Source organism: Anneissia japonica, unplaced genomic scaffold, assembly GCF_011630105.1.
Source record: "Anneissia japonica isolate Jap-2015-1 unplaced genomic scaffold, ASM1163010v1 scaffold287574_len47403_cov131, whole genome shotgun sequence".
Lineage (NCBI taxonomy): Eukaryota > Metazoa > Echinodermata > Crinoidea > Comatulida > Comatulidae > Anneissia > Anneissia japonica.
The window spans coordinates 2,408-20,376 of record NW_022749252.1 but is presented as its reverse complement, the minus strand read 5'-3'; the positions used below and the strand labels follow the sequence as shown (position 1 = coordinate 20,376).

Here is a 17,969-nt window from a genome sequence, read left to right as displayed (position 1 = left end):
CTGTTGTAATGTCAATATGACTTGGAATTTTAGGACAAGCTAGATGTTATCTTAGTAAGCAAAACAAAAAACAAAAAAAAAAACAAAAAAAAACCACCATAACAGTCCTGGAAAAAATTCTTAATAGTTAAATGAAGTTATTTTACTTTTGCAAAAGAATATAAATGAGGCCTACAAGCAAGAAAACTAAGATTCAGTTATGCAGATTCAGTTATGCATGAACAAACTACTACAAATCCTAAGATTTCCTAAAATAGCTTATCAATTTGATATACTCTTAACTTCAGTATATTTCACTTAACACTTACTACCGATTCTTTGATACGCCATCATCGCTCGCATCACAAACTAACACAATCAAATTAGATTGTGCTAGCTTGTGAAAACAAAAAGAAGTGAGTCAATAAAAGCATGTATTGGTTGTCAAGCACTTCTTTATTCTTTACCACACAAAAAGTCTGTAACGGCAATAGCCGCATATTTTAACACGCTGTTTGCTTTCCCGAATTAACACAATATATTTTCATTGTTTCTTCATGACATGAGCGAGGATATATATAAAATCAAATAAAAAATAGCTACTCTACAGTGGCGTATCTAGGGGTCTTGAAGTGGGGGTACTGATGGGTGCACAAAGGTGAAGTGGGGGGGCCTCGATGATCATTTGAGGGGGCGCTAACTTGCAAAATAAGGTGACTTTAGGTGCTTCTTAAGAACTTAACCATGATTTTTATAGGGGTGTCTGGGAGGGTGCAGGCAATTTTTGGAGGGGCGTGAGCCCCCACGCACCCCTAGATATGCCACTGCTACTGTCAGTGTATATATCATATAACTGCTCTGAGAATGCAATATTTTTACCGTCATCTCAATTTCCTCCTCGGGGATTCCTTTTAAACCAGCAAAAATAGTTAGATGTTCTCTGGGAGACAGGTAGTCAAAGAGTGTGTTCTCTTGTTGGCAGATTCCCGTCATTGTACGGATCTTGTCCATTTGAAATGGGTCTGTGACATCGTAGCCGTAAATTCTAGCCAGTCCGGATGTTGAAGGCATCATGCCAGTTAAACAATTAATGAGCGTTGATTTCCCAGCACCATTGTGGCCGAGTAAACATGTAATCTGCCCTTCATAAATATCCATTGAAATTCCTGAACAAATTTAGAAAATTGTTCATTTAAAGAATCACAAAAGTAACTTCCACAAATTAAAAAAAAAAAAAATCAAATTTCAATTTTTTTATGTGGCTCATTGTTCCTGTGTAACAAGCAGAACAGGTTGCAGTACAGAAGTGATGTTCCCTGTGCATCCCCTAGATATGCCACTGCAAATAAATTTAAACAAGAAAAAAAAAAACCACAATTACGACTTACTTGAAATTCCATACAACATTAGCAGGAGCCACAGCAAGAAAAAATTTCCATTCGGAAAAACTTGAATAGCTTTAGCAAAGCCGATTCCAAATATGGATACGACGCCAATCATTACAGCATACACGATAAACCAAGCGGTCCTACACCTGTCTCTTATACACATCTAGATGTGTATAAGAGACAGCATTACAACAACTGCTACTACCATCCACCATTACCACCATCATCAACACCACTACTACCACCATCAATAACATCAACACCACCATCAACACCATTACTACCACCATCAATACCAACATCACCACAATCAACACCATTACTACAACCATCCAGCCAATTCTCCCTAAGTGATCAGTTTCGGTGACAAATAAAATGCTGATACACTTCTATATTGGTGACAGCACCAGTCACCAATCAACTGATCAGAATCCCCTTATCAGGTTTGGTGATGGCATCATGAATGGTGATGTCACCGGAACTGATACTTATCAGATCTATTAGGTAGAATCGGGTGCAGCATCAATATCAGCATCATAGTCATTAACACCATGACCATCATGAAAACGAACACCACCAACACCAATACCATAACCCTTTACCATTAAAATCACCACCACCACCATCTTTATTATGAACAATACATTTACCCCAAATTAATTTAACGTACCAGGCACAACATTATCAAAGTAAACAGCCAGGGCAAAATACAGGACAATATCCACAGACAGCATGATGAAGTTTGCATACACCGGAAATTCACTTTGACCGAAGCTATTGAAGGTCAGGCCAGCATGTTCAATTTCAAGCAGTACAGCCTGCAGTAAAAATAATATGAAAAAGAAAATAATTAACAAATTTATAAACATTCTAGTAAAATAAATACATCAAATAAATTGGGGAGGGGGGGTGTTGCAGATGGTAACAAAACTACTTTGACATTTACTGTATGATTTATAGTACTATGGCGGTTAATATGGCTTACTACAGACCTCCTATGCTGACAGATATTTCTAACAAAATTTTACAAAATTGTATTTGTTACCAAATGAAATATAAATCTGAAATTTAAAATATGGTGATTTCTTTACTTGAAAATTAATAGGCCCAAATTAATACATCTGTTAAAAAGCTATGGAAAGTGCAGCTTTGCCATGGAACTATAGCGACAAAAGTTGTTTAGAAACAAAGTTGTCTCATGTGGTACCATGACGTAGCGATTAGTCTTCCTCGATCTCTGTTTTCAAGCAAAGCCTTAAATCACACCTTTTCATTTTCTTTTGTCTGTTTTCTAATATTTTCACTTTTGTTGTTAGGAAAGGCTAGACCAGATGCCAACACTATTCGAGCACCTGTGAGCCATGTACCTGCTAACCACTGCATTTTGGTGGTCTCAAATTGCAGAATTGCAGGTGAAGGTGCGATAGTGTTGGTTCCTCTGCGTATATTTTAGCATGGTTAGCTTAGTTCACCTATTAGAATAGATTTTGCTTTTTTGTTTTCTGTACAGTGCATAGAGAGCACATATTATGTGCTATATAAGTAGTGGCGGATCCAGCGGGAGAAGGGGACACAGGGGACAAGTGAAGCCCCCCCCTGCACTAAATAAAACAGGCCTAATGATATGAAATGCGTGTTTGAGAGTATATTAACAATTGTATTTTATCAACCTTACATTTAAAAGTATTTTTCTAGTCTGAGAGTGACATTTCCAGCCATCTAGAGCTCCTTATTAAAAAAAAAAAAAGTCTCATTAGGGGCCGTCTCAGTCAGAAGGCCCTCAGATGACGATGTGCGCTAAAGTTACCCTAATCTCACTCAGTCCCCCCCCACCTTCAGACAACTTAGCCCCCCAGATGTGTATAAGAGACAGCCCAGAAAATACATCTTACAGCTTCCACTGTATAAGTCTCCAACCATTACCATTACCATAAAATACTCTATATAATTGGTCTTGCATTTTACTAAAATAATTTTCTATTTTGCAGTCCTGTGCACATTTTAACATACATTAGCATAAGGTGGACCACAGTGCAATTGACTGTCAAACTTACAGAGTCTAAAGCAAGCGAAACAGCTATTGGTGAGAACAGGCACAATATCCATTTGACCGCTGCCGGTATCCCCGAAATAAGACCGAGAGGAATATAAGCAACAGCCAGGAAAAATGCCAAAAAGGCTCCAAATGCGCCTGCTGTCAATGCTTTGTTGAAGAATGGCGTCAGCATGAAGGCCAAGTTGACGACTGAAAGAAAATACATTAATACTTTTTTAACTTCCTTAATAAGATAAACTTTTAATGAGCTGAGCAGCTAGCTCAGAGGCATTATTCATGTTTCTTGCAAGTTCAAACCTGGCCAGCCTTGGGTTTTAATAGGAGGCTGATCACTTGGTTCAATCATGGTTCAATAGCCTTCATATTGAGAGTTAGGCAGGTTTGGGAAAATGTGTCCGTTATATGTAGTAGTTTAGTTGGGTGGGGCTGCATTGCAGCTGCTGTGGGTCCTAAGGGGCCCAGCCCAAAAATCCAATTTCCAGTTAGAATTAGGACGAATAATGAATTATTATTATTATTAGAATTAGATAATATAAATTAATATTATTAAAAGCATTTTGTTTTTGTTTAATTCACAAATAAAGTTTTTTTTATATTTTATTTTATATTTTGGTAACATAATTCATAACAAACATTTAAATCATTTTTATTATTTGATATTAAAATTTCCATACTGTGCAATTCTTCACATTTTTAGGTGCAATCGACTCTTGAGTTATAGTCCAACTATTGTTGTGTTGGGACTCTTCAACTAGTTATACTTGGTTGAATACATCAATGAAATGAAATTGATTTGGACAGAAAATTGGTAATCAGAGATGGATGTTTGGTATACATTATGCTACATAGCACTGCTTTTATGTGGCTCATTGTTCCTGTGTAACAAGCAGAACAGGTTGCAGTACAGAAGTGATGTTCCCTGTGCATCCCCTAGATATGCCACTGCAAATAAATTTAAACAAGAAAAAAAAAAACCACAATTACGACTTACTTGAAATTCCATACAACATTAGCAGGAGCCACAGCAAGAAAAAATTTCCATTCGGAAAAACTTGAATAGCTTTAGCAAAGCCGATTCCAAATATGGATACGACGCCAATCATTACAGCATACACGATAAACCAAGCGGTCCTACACACAGTAAACATTTTGTTAGAATAGAGACCACTATTCCCCTTCACATTTGCTGCTTATCACACTAACAGTACATTTTTATGATCTTCTACTACAGAAGGTAGGGTGCCATGGACAAGGTGTATACAGGATTGGAGGCCCCGTAAAATGGGGCGACCTGATGGGGAGCGAAGGTGGAGTGGGAGGTTCAATGATTAATTGGGGGGCACAAGTTGCATAAAGATTATATGAGGTGATTTTTAACTATTGGAACATAATTTTTTTGCTTCAGACATTTAAACTGGGGGAAAGCTTTTTGGGAGAAAGTGCACCCCCTACATATACCATTGGCCGTGAAGCATGTAAATGGTAAATTCATCATTATTTTGATGGTATTTGATGCAAGGGAAATGAAGTTACCAATTTATTGTTTAAACACTGATGATTAGGAGGGCTTAGAAAAGACAATAATTTTTTCATACAAGGCAAATGAAACAAAAACTAAAGTGGGATGGGATGAGGAAGTTTTGGCTTATTTAATTATGAATTAAATAAATGAATCTAAAGGGCCTAAATGTTTAAATAGGCTTGGTTCTAAATAAAATTAAAACTATGGCTCTGTCCAGACAAAAACTGTTGTATGCCCATATTTAGTCATGATGTGCCTATATATGGTCATGATGTGCCTATATATGGTTATGATGTACCTATATATGGTCATATGATCTCATCATGACCATATTTAGGCATGTCACATGTTTTGTCAAATTAAATTTGATAGTCTGGAAATGGCTTGAGCCAGTAGGTAGCCAGTTCCTAGATGTGGGAGACGCCACCCATGTGGGAGACCCCACCCTTGCGTCAACATGTCAAGACCTGTTCCAACACTGAAATTCATGCAGTTATCCCGTGCTTAATTATGGTTAAATTTTGATACAGCAAATTTCCATTTTTATTCAGAATCTTTAAAAACTGTTATAACAAATGTCTGCACTTTATTTCTTATCTCACATTATTTTGTTCTTGAAAGTTGCAAAAACCCTCAGGGCTCCCCTCATGCTCCAATGGAGCCCTGCCATATATACACTCTCCCATCGCCATAGTTTCCCGAAAGGCAAAATAAGTTCAAAATAAATTTCACAAACCAAAATGGTCCTGTCCTCATTCCCATCATTTTCAACGACTGAGTTAGTTTCTTCTCCTTCTCTCCGACGATCTTTGAAAGTAAGACGATGACGAATGGAGAATACGCTAACACAAAATAAACAGCGGTGGTGGTCTGCAGAGCCGTTGGTGAGCCAGGGTATTCACCTTTAGGGAACATCTCTGTATAAGCATCAGGAAGTGGTACCTGACTAATTGTATTGTTGGTCTTCATCTACAACAATATAAAAAAAATAAATAAATAGATAAATTAATCATAACACAATTATTAACATTTATCCATTAATTCTTTATTGCCACTGATTAAAATTATCCATATCCAAGCATAACAGCCTGAATTACCTATTATGAACAATAAAAAAAAACCCCATAGAAATAGGATAGCAAAAATACAAATAAAACAACCATTATTACTTGAAATAAATTTAGATGAATATTACTGTGTAACAGTGTAACTATTAAAAAAGTGTGTAAATCTATTTTAATCAATGATAAACTAAATACAATGAATGTAAACTGTACAGTATTATTTAATCATCTTATTAGACAATCACAGAACTAATTAGACTGTATCTGTAACATCTATATCTTCAAATTATTTAATACTATTTTATACTTTCATATATTTTCTGAATGGAATTTCTTAGATATAACAATTATTTTTGAAAACTTACTAAAATAATGGCATGGTCTATGATGACTTGTAGTGCGGAGAAACCAGATCTAAGATAACCCGCTGCAGGGCAGTTATACATTGGCGGCAAGTTATCCTGCGATGTATCCCGACAAGTTCCTGAAGGAAAATCAAATAAATAAATTACAAATACAGAATTTTTTTTTTTTGGCAGACAGTGTACATTTAAATTAATAAAATAATATTAACAATTAATTAAATAATAATATTAATAACACTTGGAAGTACACTTTTACAACAGCAACAAACTTTGTAAATCCAAGGTGTGATGATTAGACAGGATATGAAAAACAACAATAAAACCCAAAACGAAACTTGACACCAACCAAAATAATATTTAACATCCCCTCCCTCTGCCACTACAACCATTTCCTCCCTGTACAGCATGTAACAGATTTAACCCTATCTGTCAGATTTAACACTATCTGTCAGATTTAACCCTATGTGTTAATATTAATAACATTGGAGGTACACTTTTATAACAGAAGCAAACTTTGTATATCCATGGTGTGTCAGTATCTTAAAGACAAACGATTAGACAGGATATGAAAAAGAACAAAACAACCCAAAACAAAATTTGACCATACCCAAAACAATATTTAACATCCCACGAGTCCTCCCCTCCCTCTGTCACTACAACCATTTCCTCACTGTACAGTATATCACTGATTTAACCCACCTCCTATTTATTTAGCTTTGTCCAGACCACCAGTTTATTTCAAACAAAAGACTGCTGCACAGTATACACATAGGCTTGCCATTCAAAAACCAACGTGGTGTCGCTAATTGTTAAACTTGTGTACAGTCAATAGCATGTGGAAATATTGTATACTTTAGTACTGAGAAGCTGTAATACTTTTACTCATAACTTCAGCAATAGTAAGTCGATTCCAGTAAAATGACTCATTATTTTAAAGTTCACAACGTGGAGAATAAGAATTAAAAAGTCAATTTTCATTTTTTGGTCACTGATGACGGTTTCGGTTGACAAGACTCAATAGTCATAACAGTGCGTGCCTATATAGGTCAAACTAAATACTCTCTTTCTTCCTAAACTATAGGCCTACGAACCTCCCTTAAATACAAACTAGTACATCATCAATACACACTTTTAGCATCAATACAGTAATTGCAGAAAAAATAAATATTTATCATATAAACATGGAGATAGTGTATGGCACTACAAATCCACGCCCATTAAATCAACATGACCATTCTCAGACAGACAAACTGGAGAGGCTGACAAGTTATTGGACACACTTTAAGTTGGTGTAGGAGGATATCTGTGGTTATCGGACATACTGTATACATTTACTGTATACTATTATATAATTAATATATTTTATAATGATCATTATGTAACATTTTTATTATACTATATATTTTAATATTATGACATAATTTAAGATCACATAATAAAGGTATATAAGTTTATAATAAATAATATATTACTTTTCTAATAGATTTAACATGATAAAAAAAAGGTCAACAAATTAATTCTCTTACAATACATACAGTATTTTATGGCATGCACTAAAACCTTCCTATAATTCTCACGTACGTACCAGCATTGGTAAATTCGTCACCAGTTGACGGAACTGCGTTTCTGTCCATTCGTATCGTATAACTCAAATCATCGGGAAAACTATCTGTAAACACGATAGCTGGGCCAGTAAGGTTTGAGTTTTCAGACGACTCGGCTTCAAGCAAGAACGTCTCATTCTCATAAACTAAAAATTTCAAATTCAATTTGTTTGAACGTCTAGCTATGTTCAGTAGAGCATCCAGCTCTGTAGAGTTCGGGGCAGCGACTCCGATGGGGTTCTTAAGCGTGTGCGTAAAATATTCGGAAAACAAGTTGAATTGTGGGAATGACGGAATGCCTTCTTCAGTTTCTGGTTTAGTAGAAAAACGAATTGTAGCTAGATTCATAAGTAGCAGCATTGGAAGAAATACTTCCTATGGGAATAAAAACAGAAAGAAAAGTATTAGATGTTTCAGGTTTATGTATACACGTTACAAATTATTTAAAAAAAAACCCGAAAATACACAATGAAATCACAGTGTTGATCTTTCGGGAAAAAAATTAAGAGACATGTTTTGATTTTTTTTTATAAAGATGAGTGAACTGCACAAAAAAAATAGAAAGGTATTGCAATAGGAAATTATCGGTCAAATTTAGCATTATAGATATATACCGAGTTGTGAGTGAAATTTTTTTTATTATTATTGCACTTTTTAGGGCGTAGACGACCAGATCTGTTAGATGTGTATTCATGATGCAAGGGGTGGGTAAGATCCTTATCAATGATGTCTAATTTTTTAAGTACAGATTTGTTATAGATGTCACCAAAACTGTCAACTTTCGATTTAATGACTTTACGGGCCGAATTCGAGATCCTGAGAAGTTTACTGCAGTTTTGTTTACTTGAATTTCCAAACCATAAAATACAGTTGCTAACTAAAACATTTAAAATTATACTTTTAAAAAAAAACTTCAGAACTGACATTTTATTTTCATTTTTTTTCCCTTTTATTATTCATCCTGGGGGATTGTTCAGGGATAAAATCTCTGGTCCTCCGCAAATCCCAGTATTAAATGACTTCAGTTTATGCAAGAAGAATAAATTTGATTAGCTTTTTACATAATTGGATAGTATTAGCATTCAAGGTATAAGTACAGTAGCATCTGCAAAAACGGCAAAAGATTGTAACAGCAACCATGAAAGGTGGAAGCCAATGTGTCAAAAGTGGTGACATGCAGTTAATTTCACTAACTGAATTCAATCGTTTTTCTAGAAATTTTTAAAGTAAGATTTAATTTCTTTTAACTGATTATAATCCCTATGCGGTGAGTGTTATTTTTTGTGGGGATTGTCAGAAATGTGTTATTGAATAGTATTTGGCGCAGCTGGAAGGGTTTGGTTTCCTAACCTTTGATGTTGGGGGTGTTGCTGTGCATTTCGCTTATCTTTATTGCTTCTCTCACCACAGGAGTATAAATGGGTACCTGGTGGGGTTGCATGCTACTGTGCCAATATGGCAGCAACACTTAAGCATGTGGACCCAATGACCAGGGGAAAACTTACAGCGATTTGTAACTGAAAGGAAAAGCACTATACAAGCAACAAGAAACAAGTATTTAGTTATTTGTGCTCCTTCATATGAGGGTGCAATTAAATGATTTGATTTACAGTATAGTGTAAAATTTTATGATATCATAAAAATGAAATTACTTCCACAGACGCCAATCACAAATCTATGACTGAAACCAATTATGTTGACTTTACTACAGATCAGAGTGTTCTATATTGAGTACAATCTGATCAGTTGTTGTGTTGTGTTGTTTGCTCTGCCACACTAGAATATAACAACTAGATTAGACCAAATATTTATTTATATTAGGAGGACTGAGTATAGACTGACAATAGATAAGGGGGGGAAGGGGCCTTGAATACACCACGGGATACACCACTGCTCAAAACATTGTTTATCCAAAATAGTCATAATCACAAAAAATGGGCATTTAAAACCAGATCACATCCTAAAAACAAATTTATGCATTCTCGCCTCATCAGCAGTCCTGAGTCAGGTGTCGACTCAATGGAGTTTAATGTCATACCCAGGAAGGCTGCAATCTGTTTTGAAAGGTGGAGGTGGGGGTTGGGGGTCATTTCGCGAGTCAACATCCACCTCAGGCCCACCATGGTTGGGGCTGAGGTGCAAAAATTTAAGGAAATAGTACCTCTAGATGAACAGAACATGACATTTTTAGTAAAATTCATCATCATCACATCGCCATTATATACTCAAAATGAAGTGCCAACACATTTTTCATGATCATTTACAGGGATTTTCGGCAACCATAGAGATCTTTATTAATATGTGTGATGTACCATAGAAAATAAAGTTTAAAAACATTGTTTTTGAGTGCTGTATGTACTTTACATACTTCAAAGGCGTGATTTCACAACTACCTCAGCCCCACCTTCGTTGTTTGAGGAAACAGTACCTGTAGATGGCCGGAAACGACACTTTTATATAGTAAAATTCACCATCAACAAATTTCTCATGATCTTTTATAACAGATCTACTTAATATCCAAGACAGCTTAGGCCTAACTATAGCTTACTAAGCTTAAACTATACTATAGTAATTGTGATCAACAAATCACAACTTACTTTTTCGCCTTTAACACAATTTTCTTCACTTTTTAATATTATTAATATCATTATCTGTTATCAACATCGTCATCATCATAATTATTATTATTATTATTATTATTACTACTAGTTGTACTGTAGCATTAAAACGAAACTTTATAGAGCTTGCAAAAGGATAAAAACCAAACTGAACCATATAGTACAATATCACATTTCTGTATCTGAAAGACCTGGCCTGGGATTTATGTCCCTTGATGGCAAGAAATGGGAACATTTATAAGGGTTCTTTGTGGGTCAGCCCAGGTTTTAACGAAAGTGTGCTGCACAACCGGTACTCTACAGTATCTCTGCTCACAAACATCTGCATTACTTGTAATACATCATGCATTCCTTTATTATAATTTAAGAAGTATGAGATAAGCATGTATTATTAATAAGATTGGTTTTCGGCACATGGTAAAGTAAATTAAAAATATTTCAATGACAAATGAATTTTATTTTCAATGGAACATCACAGCGATTAATTTGATCGATGATGATGATGAATTTTATTATAACAGAGTGTAATTTCCGGAAATCTACAGGTACTATTTCCTCAAACGTTCCCACCTCAGCCCTTGTGTGGACTAATGGCTTCGAAGTAGGTAGGCCTAAATTAAGTAAATTAAAGACAATGTTTTTAATATTTATTTTCTATAGTACATCACACATATTAATTAGATATCTATGGTTGCTGAAAATTATGAGAAATATTTGTTGACGCTTCATTTTTACTATATAATAGTGATGCGATGACAATGAATTTTACTATATAAAAGTGTCATTTCCTGTCACCTAGAGCTACTATTTCCTAAAAAATTCCCCCCACGGTTGGGCCACACCCCTTCCCCACTTGGTGCTTCGCAAATCGCATTATCCACCCCCCATTGCTAAATCCTAGATCCACCAATGATTGGAGTAATTCGTCTGACTCCCCAAACTGTAGCCTTGCCCCTATAGTTTAGCTTTTGGTAAATTAGGCCGTGTTCTCACTTAAGTCCATGCTAAATAATGAAACAATGGGTTGATGGGTAAACCTATTTTTGGCGACAGTTACTGTATGTAGGCCTAGGGCTTAATCAATAATATTAATAATTTTTGCCTTTTTCCAAAGATGTTGGTAAAGTGATGTTTGTTTGTAGCCTTATTGTGGCAGTTGCCTGACTTTCAAAGGTGAATAAAATGTTTTGTTTATGAATCATACTCCAAATAGACACACTGCCCTGTATTTACTACCATGATGGAGGTTATAATTAATAAAATATAATGTGTATGTAATGCATACATTCTTTATAATTTAATTTTTATTGACATAAGCATCAGTTGGAGTAGAATAAGAACAATAATTTGCAATGCAAATACAATTCATTTATAATATGAAATCAGCAAAAATGTAATCAAAACAACAATAGTTAAATATGTTCCCAATATCCTTTTATTATGTAATGTTAATGACCAAATATTCTTTTTTTTTTTTATTGAGCTTTCTATAAATGATCAAATAATTTCATACGGTTTGAAATAGTATAAAGTGATTAATATGTATGTATACAATGCGTATGTGAAATGTACTGAAAAGGTAAACAAAGACTGGTTTACTTACAAAACACAACACTCATATTAGAGCTTTCTATAAGATGACATATAGCATGAATAGAGTAACATGTTTTGATATTTATTAGAATCCTATATGAAATACACAAAAAACAAAGAAAAAGAAATCCCAATTGTAAAGGGTCAAAATTGATTTACGAAGTAACACATGCAGTAGGCCTACTGATTAAAGTGCTGTAGATGTTGTGATACAATGAATAAAAAAAACCCCTTAATAGGGGTTGTTTGCCCATTTGGCACACTCAGGAAGTGTCCACATCCCTTTAATAGGGGTTGGCTGTAGTGTTTAAAGATAAACTGTCAATCGTTTCACGGAAAAGTGTCCACTTAATAGGGTTGACCTCTGAATAGGGGTGTCCCAAATGAGGGGTTCTATGTATTCATAAAAATATATATCACTTTATAATAGGTATAGATTCTAATAAAAAATAATTAATAGGCCTAATAATGCGGATAATAATATAACAGTAATAGTACAGTAGTAATAAAAATCTTTAATATTATTAATAATAATGATACTAATAATATAAAAATAAAAAAAGAATTAATAATAATAATTAATAATAATAATAAAATATGATATATAATAGTAATATAAAATAATTGTGGTATCATTTAAGTAATTCTGTATCATTTAGTAATTATTGGCAGTGGCGGATCTAGTGGGTGAATAGAGTGGCTAGCCACCCCTCTTTGGTGACCTCGAAAAAAAATATATAGTCACTCGTAATGTGTGTGTGCTTCTCATGTATACATGTTACATGTAGGCTACTCTTGTAAAACATACACTTTCTATTTTATTTTATTTATTTTTTATTTATTTTATTCAATCGTCCAACAGGACCAAGAAGGTCCCACTTACAAGCGAAGATTGTAGTAAAATATTTCTATGTACAATATAAAAATATAAAATATTTAAAATTCATCAAATTATTAAGACATTGTAGAGTTAAATATTACATCGATTAAACAGATAAAAATTACGTAAGATAATTATTTAAATGACATTTAAATACATATAAAGAATTAGAAAATATATCAACATCAGGACATTTGGCAACAAAATCATTATATAAGCCAGACAGACAAAATAGCTGGTAAAACATCATGAGACATTTGTTGGCTTTTCATTTTTACTACATAATGGTGATGTGATGACGATGAATTTTACTATATAAAAGTGTCATTTCCGGTCATCTAGAGCTAGATCTCCTAAAGTTTTCGCACCTCAGGCCCAACTATTATGGGCCTGAGGTGAGTGTGGGCTCACGAAATGTCCCCCTCACCTTTCGAAACAGATCTGCGCCCTTGTCAACCCCGCCGCTTCGCAAATCGCCTTACCATTGCTAAATCCTAGATCCGCCACTGTAGTCGCAGTGGTAGTAGTAGCGGTAATAGCCGGTGTTGGTGATTTTTTACTGTTATTTTTTTAAAACTATGACTTGATGGTAGTATTACCTTGACGGTCCAATTCTTTCACCTCTGCAACAGTCGTCTTTTCTGCAATAGTGCCCTGACCAACAACTCTGAAGTGGTACCCATGTAAGTGAAAATGGTGGCTGGAAGCGTTCAATTGTGCTTCATTCACTAAGATTATTTCTACATCCTAGATGGACATTAAATATATATTGTCATGGTAAAATTTAAAAACTCAAAAAAAAAAATCAACAAAATATTAAATTACTCAATTATCAACTTCCAATGATACTGTTGGTGATTTGCAGTCTTTCTAAAGAAAGCTTTCGATAAAGCAACAATAACATAACAATACGTTAAACAGATTTACTTGTCTCACACTGTCACCCGCTTTTTATAACAACGTAGATTCTGTCTCTTATACACATCTAGATGTGTATAAGAGACAACTCTTGTGCTCGTGCCTTTATTATAATTTGAGAAGTATGAAAAAAAACCTGTGTAATATAATAATAAGATTGGTTTTCAGCAAATGGTAAAGTAAATTAAAAATACATCAATGGCAAATGAGTTTTATTTTCAATGGAACATCACAGTGATTACTTTGATCGATGATGATGAATTATTTTCAATGGAACATCACAGCGATTAATTTGATCGATGATGATGAATTTTATTATAACAGGGTGTCATTTCCGGAAATCTAGAGGTACTATTTCCCAAAATGTTCCAACTTCAGCCCTTGTGTGGACTAATGGCTTCAAAGTAGGTAGGCCTAAATTAAGTCTGTCTCTTATACACATCTAATCCTAGATCCACCACTGATTGGAGTAATTCGTCTGACTCCCCAAACTGTAGCCTTGCCCCTATAGTTTAGCTATTGGTAAATTAGGCCGTGTTCTCACTTAAGTCCATGCTAAATAATGAAACAATGGGTTGATGGGTAAACCTATTTTTACCGACAGTTACTGTATGTAGGCCTAGGGCTTAATCAATAATATTAATAATTTTTGCCTTTTTCCGAAGATGTTGGTAAAGTGATGTTTGTTTGTAGCCTTATTGTGGCAGTTGCCTGACTTTCAAAGGTGAATAAAATGTTTTGTTTTAGTTTTAAGTTTAGGGGCCTAGTGTACTGTAGGTTCTGATTATGAATCATACTCCAAATAGACACACTGCCCTGTATTTACTACCATGATGGAGGTTATAATTAATAAAATATAATGTGTATGTAATGCATACATTCTTTATAATTTAATTTTTATTGACATAAGAATCAGTTGGAGTAGAATAAGAACTTATAGCAATAATTTGCAATACAAATACAATTCATTTATAATATGAAATTAGCAGAAATGTAATCAAAACAACAATAGTTAAATATGTTCCCAATATCCTTTTATTATGTAATGTTAATGACCAAATATTCTTTTTTTTTTTTATTGAGCTTTCTATAAATGATCAAATAATTTCATACGGTTTGAAATAGTATAAGGTGATTAATATGTATGTATACAATGTGTATGTGAAATGTACTGAAAAGGTAAACAAAGACTGGTTTACTTTACAAATAACAACACTCACATTAGAGATTTCTATAAGATTATATATAGCATGAATAGAGTAATATGTTTTGATATAATAAAATCCTATATGAAATACACAAAAAACACAGAAAAAGAAATCCCAATTGTAAAGGGTCAAAATTGATTTACGAAGTAACACATGCAGTAGGCCTACTGATTAGAGTGCTGTAGATGTTGCGATACAATGAATAAAAAAAACCCTTAATAGGGGTTGTTTGCCCATTTGGCACACTCAGGAAGTGTCCCCATCCCCTTAATAGGGGTTGGCTGTAGTGTTTAAAGATAAACTGTCAATCGTTTCACGAAAAAGTGTCCACTTAATAGGGTTGACTTCTGAATAGGGGTGTCCCAAAGGAGGGGTTCTACTGTATTCATAAAAATATACATCACTTTATAATAGGTATAGATTCTAATAAAAAATAATTAATAGGCCTAATAATGCGGATAATAATAATAACAGTAATAGTACAGTAGTAATAAAAATCTTTAATATTATTAATAATAATGATACTAATAATATAAAAATAAAAATAGATATAATAAGAATTAATAATAATAATTAATAATAATAATAAAATAATTGTGGTATCATTTACGTAATTCTGTATCATTTAGTAATTATTGGCAGTGGCGGATCTAGTGGGTGAATAGAGTGTCTAGCCACCCCTCTTTGGTGACCTCGAAAAAAAATATATAGTCACTCGTAATGTGTGTGTGCTTCTCATGTATACATGTTACATGTAGGCTACTCTTGTAAAACATACACTTTCTATTTTAAGCTTAACTTCTTTTCAGATGTCATCTAAGAGCGTCTATACATGAACTAATTCCAAAAAATCTCAAATGGAACGGGATGCCTCTCCCTAAACCCATGATCAAGGAGGGACATGTCCCAAAATATTGTTTTAAGGGCGTGGGGGTTGGTCCCTTACTTTTCGTCCGCAATGTAATAATATCATAAGAAAAGAAGATGCCTGAAAATTATTGAAATAAACTGCATAAATGACCCAGGTTTTAACGAAAGTGTGCTGTACAACTGGTACTTAATCTCTGCCCACAAACATCTGAATTACTTATAATACACTACTCTTGTGCTCGTGCCTTTATTATAATTTGAGAAGTATGAAAAAAAACCTGTGTAATATAATAATAAGATTGGTTTTCAGCAAATGGTAAAGTAAATTAAAAATACATCAATGGCAAATGAGTTTTATTTTCAATGGAACATCACAGTGATTAATTTGATCGATGATGATGAATTATTTTCAATGGAACATCACAGCGATTAATTTGATCGATGATGATGAATTTTATTATAACAGGGTGTCATTTCCGGTAATCTAGAGGTACTATTTCCCAAAATGTTCCAACCTCAGCCCTTGTGTGGACTAATGGCTTCAAAGTAGGTAGGCCTAAATTAAGTACATCAAAGACAATGTTTTTAATATTTATTTTCTATAGTACATCGCACATATTAATTAGATATCTATGGTTGCCGAAAATCATGAGAAATTTCTTGACGCTTTATTTTTACTATATAATGATGATGTGATGACGATGAATTTTACTATATAAAAGTGTCATTTCCAGATATCTAGATCTACATATTTCCTAAAATTTGTTGGGGCTGAGGTGAAAAATTTGAGGAAATACTACCTGCAATGGCCTTTTATCAGGGATCTACTTAATATCCAAGACAACTTAGGCCTAACTATAGCTTACTAAGCTTAAACTACAGTATACTATAATAATTGTGATCAACAAATCACAACTTACTTTTTAGCACAATTTTCTTAACTTTTTAATATTATTAACATCATTATCTGTTATCACCATCGTCATCATCATAATTATTATTATTATTATTACTACTAGTAGTACTGTATTATTAAAACAAAACATTATATATAGAGCTTGCAAAAGGATAAAAACCAAACTGAACAATACAGTACAATATCACATTTCTGTATCTGAAAGACCTGGCCTGGAATTTATGGATTTAAGATTTAAAAAAATCATGTTTAGGCCTATGTGATAACGTGCTGATTCATATTTACATAGATTTAGTAGTATTCATTTTGAGTGTTGTTTAAAAAATCATAACATGATGTCAAAAAATCCGCCCAAAAGCTTATCTTATTTCTGTTGGTTACGCACCGCTGATTCGCACATCACTTCAAGATGTCTACCGATTCATGAAAAAGGCCTTATGCGAGCCTTATATGTGTCAAGAGAGAAAAAACAACACTTTTCTAATTCTTTACCTGAAATAGTTCCCGCTTGTTTCTCCACTTCATTAAAACATTTCGGCGTATAAGGTAGCCAGTTTGGGTCCAAAACCCGGTCATTCTTAATACTGACCCCAAAGGCACCAGAGAACCACCGAAAACCAAACACACAAAGTTTCTTCACACCTCTCCGATCCGATTTGTAGGATTGTGTTTACCTGTATGACGTCCACTCTAGTCTCTAAGCCCTCTATAGTCAAATGACCGGCGTACTATCAATCATGCATATTTATAAGGAAAGAAGGCAATGGAAAATGTTCGTCATCCGAAGTGTTATCACGGGATCACATTATAAATAGTGTAGTCAGTTGATTATTAATCATCATCCCGTTGGGCACCGCGTTTTTTTTCTTTTGCGCCCACAGAATCAATAAAAGTGGTTAATTTATGGCTTTTAATGCTTCATTCAGAATCATTTGTATTTACATAAGGAAATCATTGGAAAATGTTCGTCATCAGGTGTATATAAAAA

At 34.0% G+C, this 17,969-nt stretch overlaps 1 protein-coding gene across 1 annotated transcript in view; it reads right to left on the bottom strand.

Annotated features, from left to right (window-relative positions):
- LOC117121045 (ATP-binding cassette sub-family A member 5-like) overlaps nucleotides 1-17,667 on the bottom strand; it is a 45,629-nt gene extending 27,962 nt beyond the window's left edge. The window contains exons 1-9 of the mRNA XM_033266141.1: nucleotides 17,474-17,667; nucleotides 7,960-8,353; nucleotides 6,375-6,493; nucleotides 5,682-5,914; nucleotides 4,415-4,554; nucleotides 3,422-3,612; nucleotides 2,034-2,185; nucleotides 1,586-1,713; nucleotides 859-1,145 (exon numbers count right to left, since the gene is read on the bottom strand). Coding sequence (XP_033122032.1) covers nucleotides 859-1,145; nucleotides 1,586-1,713; nucleotides 2,034-2,185; nucleotides 3,422-3,612; nucleotides 4,415-4,554; nucleotides 5,682-5,914; nucleotides 6,375-6,493; nucleotides 7,960-8,353; nucleotides 17,474-17,557 — 1,728 coding nt within the window. The 5' untranslated portion in view covers nucleotides 17,558-17,667. The remainder of the gene's footprint in view (nucleotides 1-858; nucleotides 1,146-1,585; nucleotides 1,714-2,033; nucleotides 2,186-3,421; nucleotides 3,613-4,414; nucleotides 4,555-5,681; nucleotides 5,915-6,374; nucleotides 6,494-7,959; nucleotides 8,354-17,473) is intronic.
- Nucleotides 17,668-17,969: the final 302 nt, after the last annotated feature.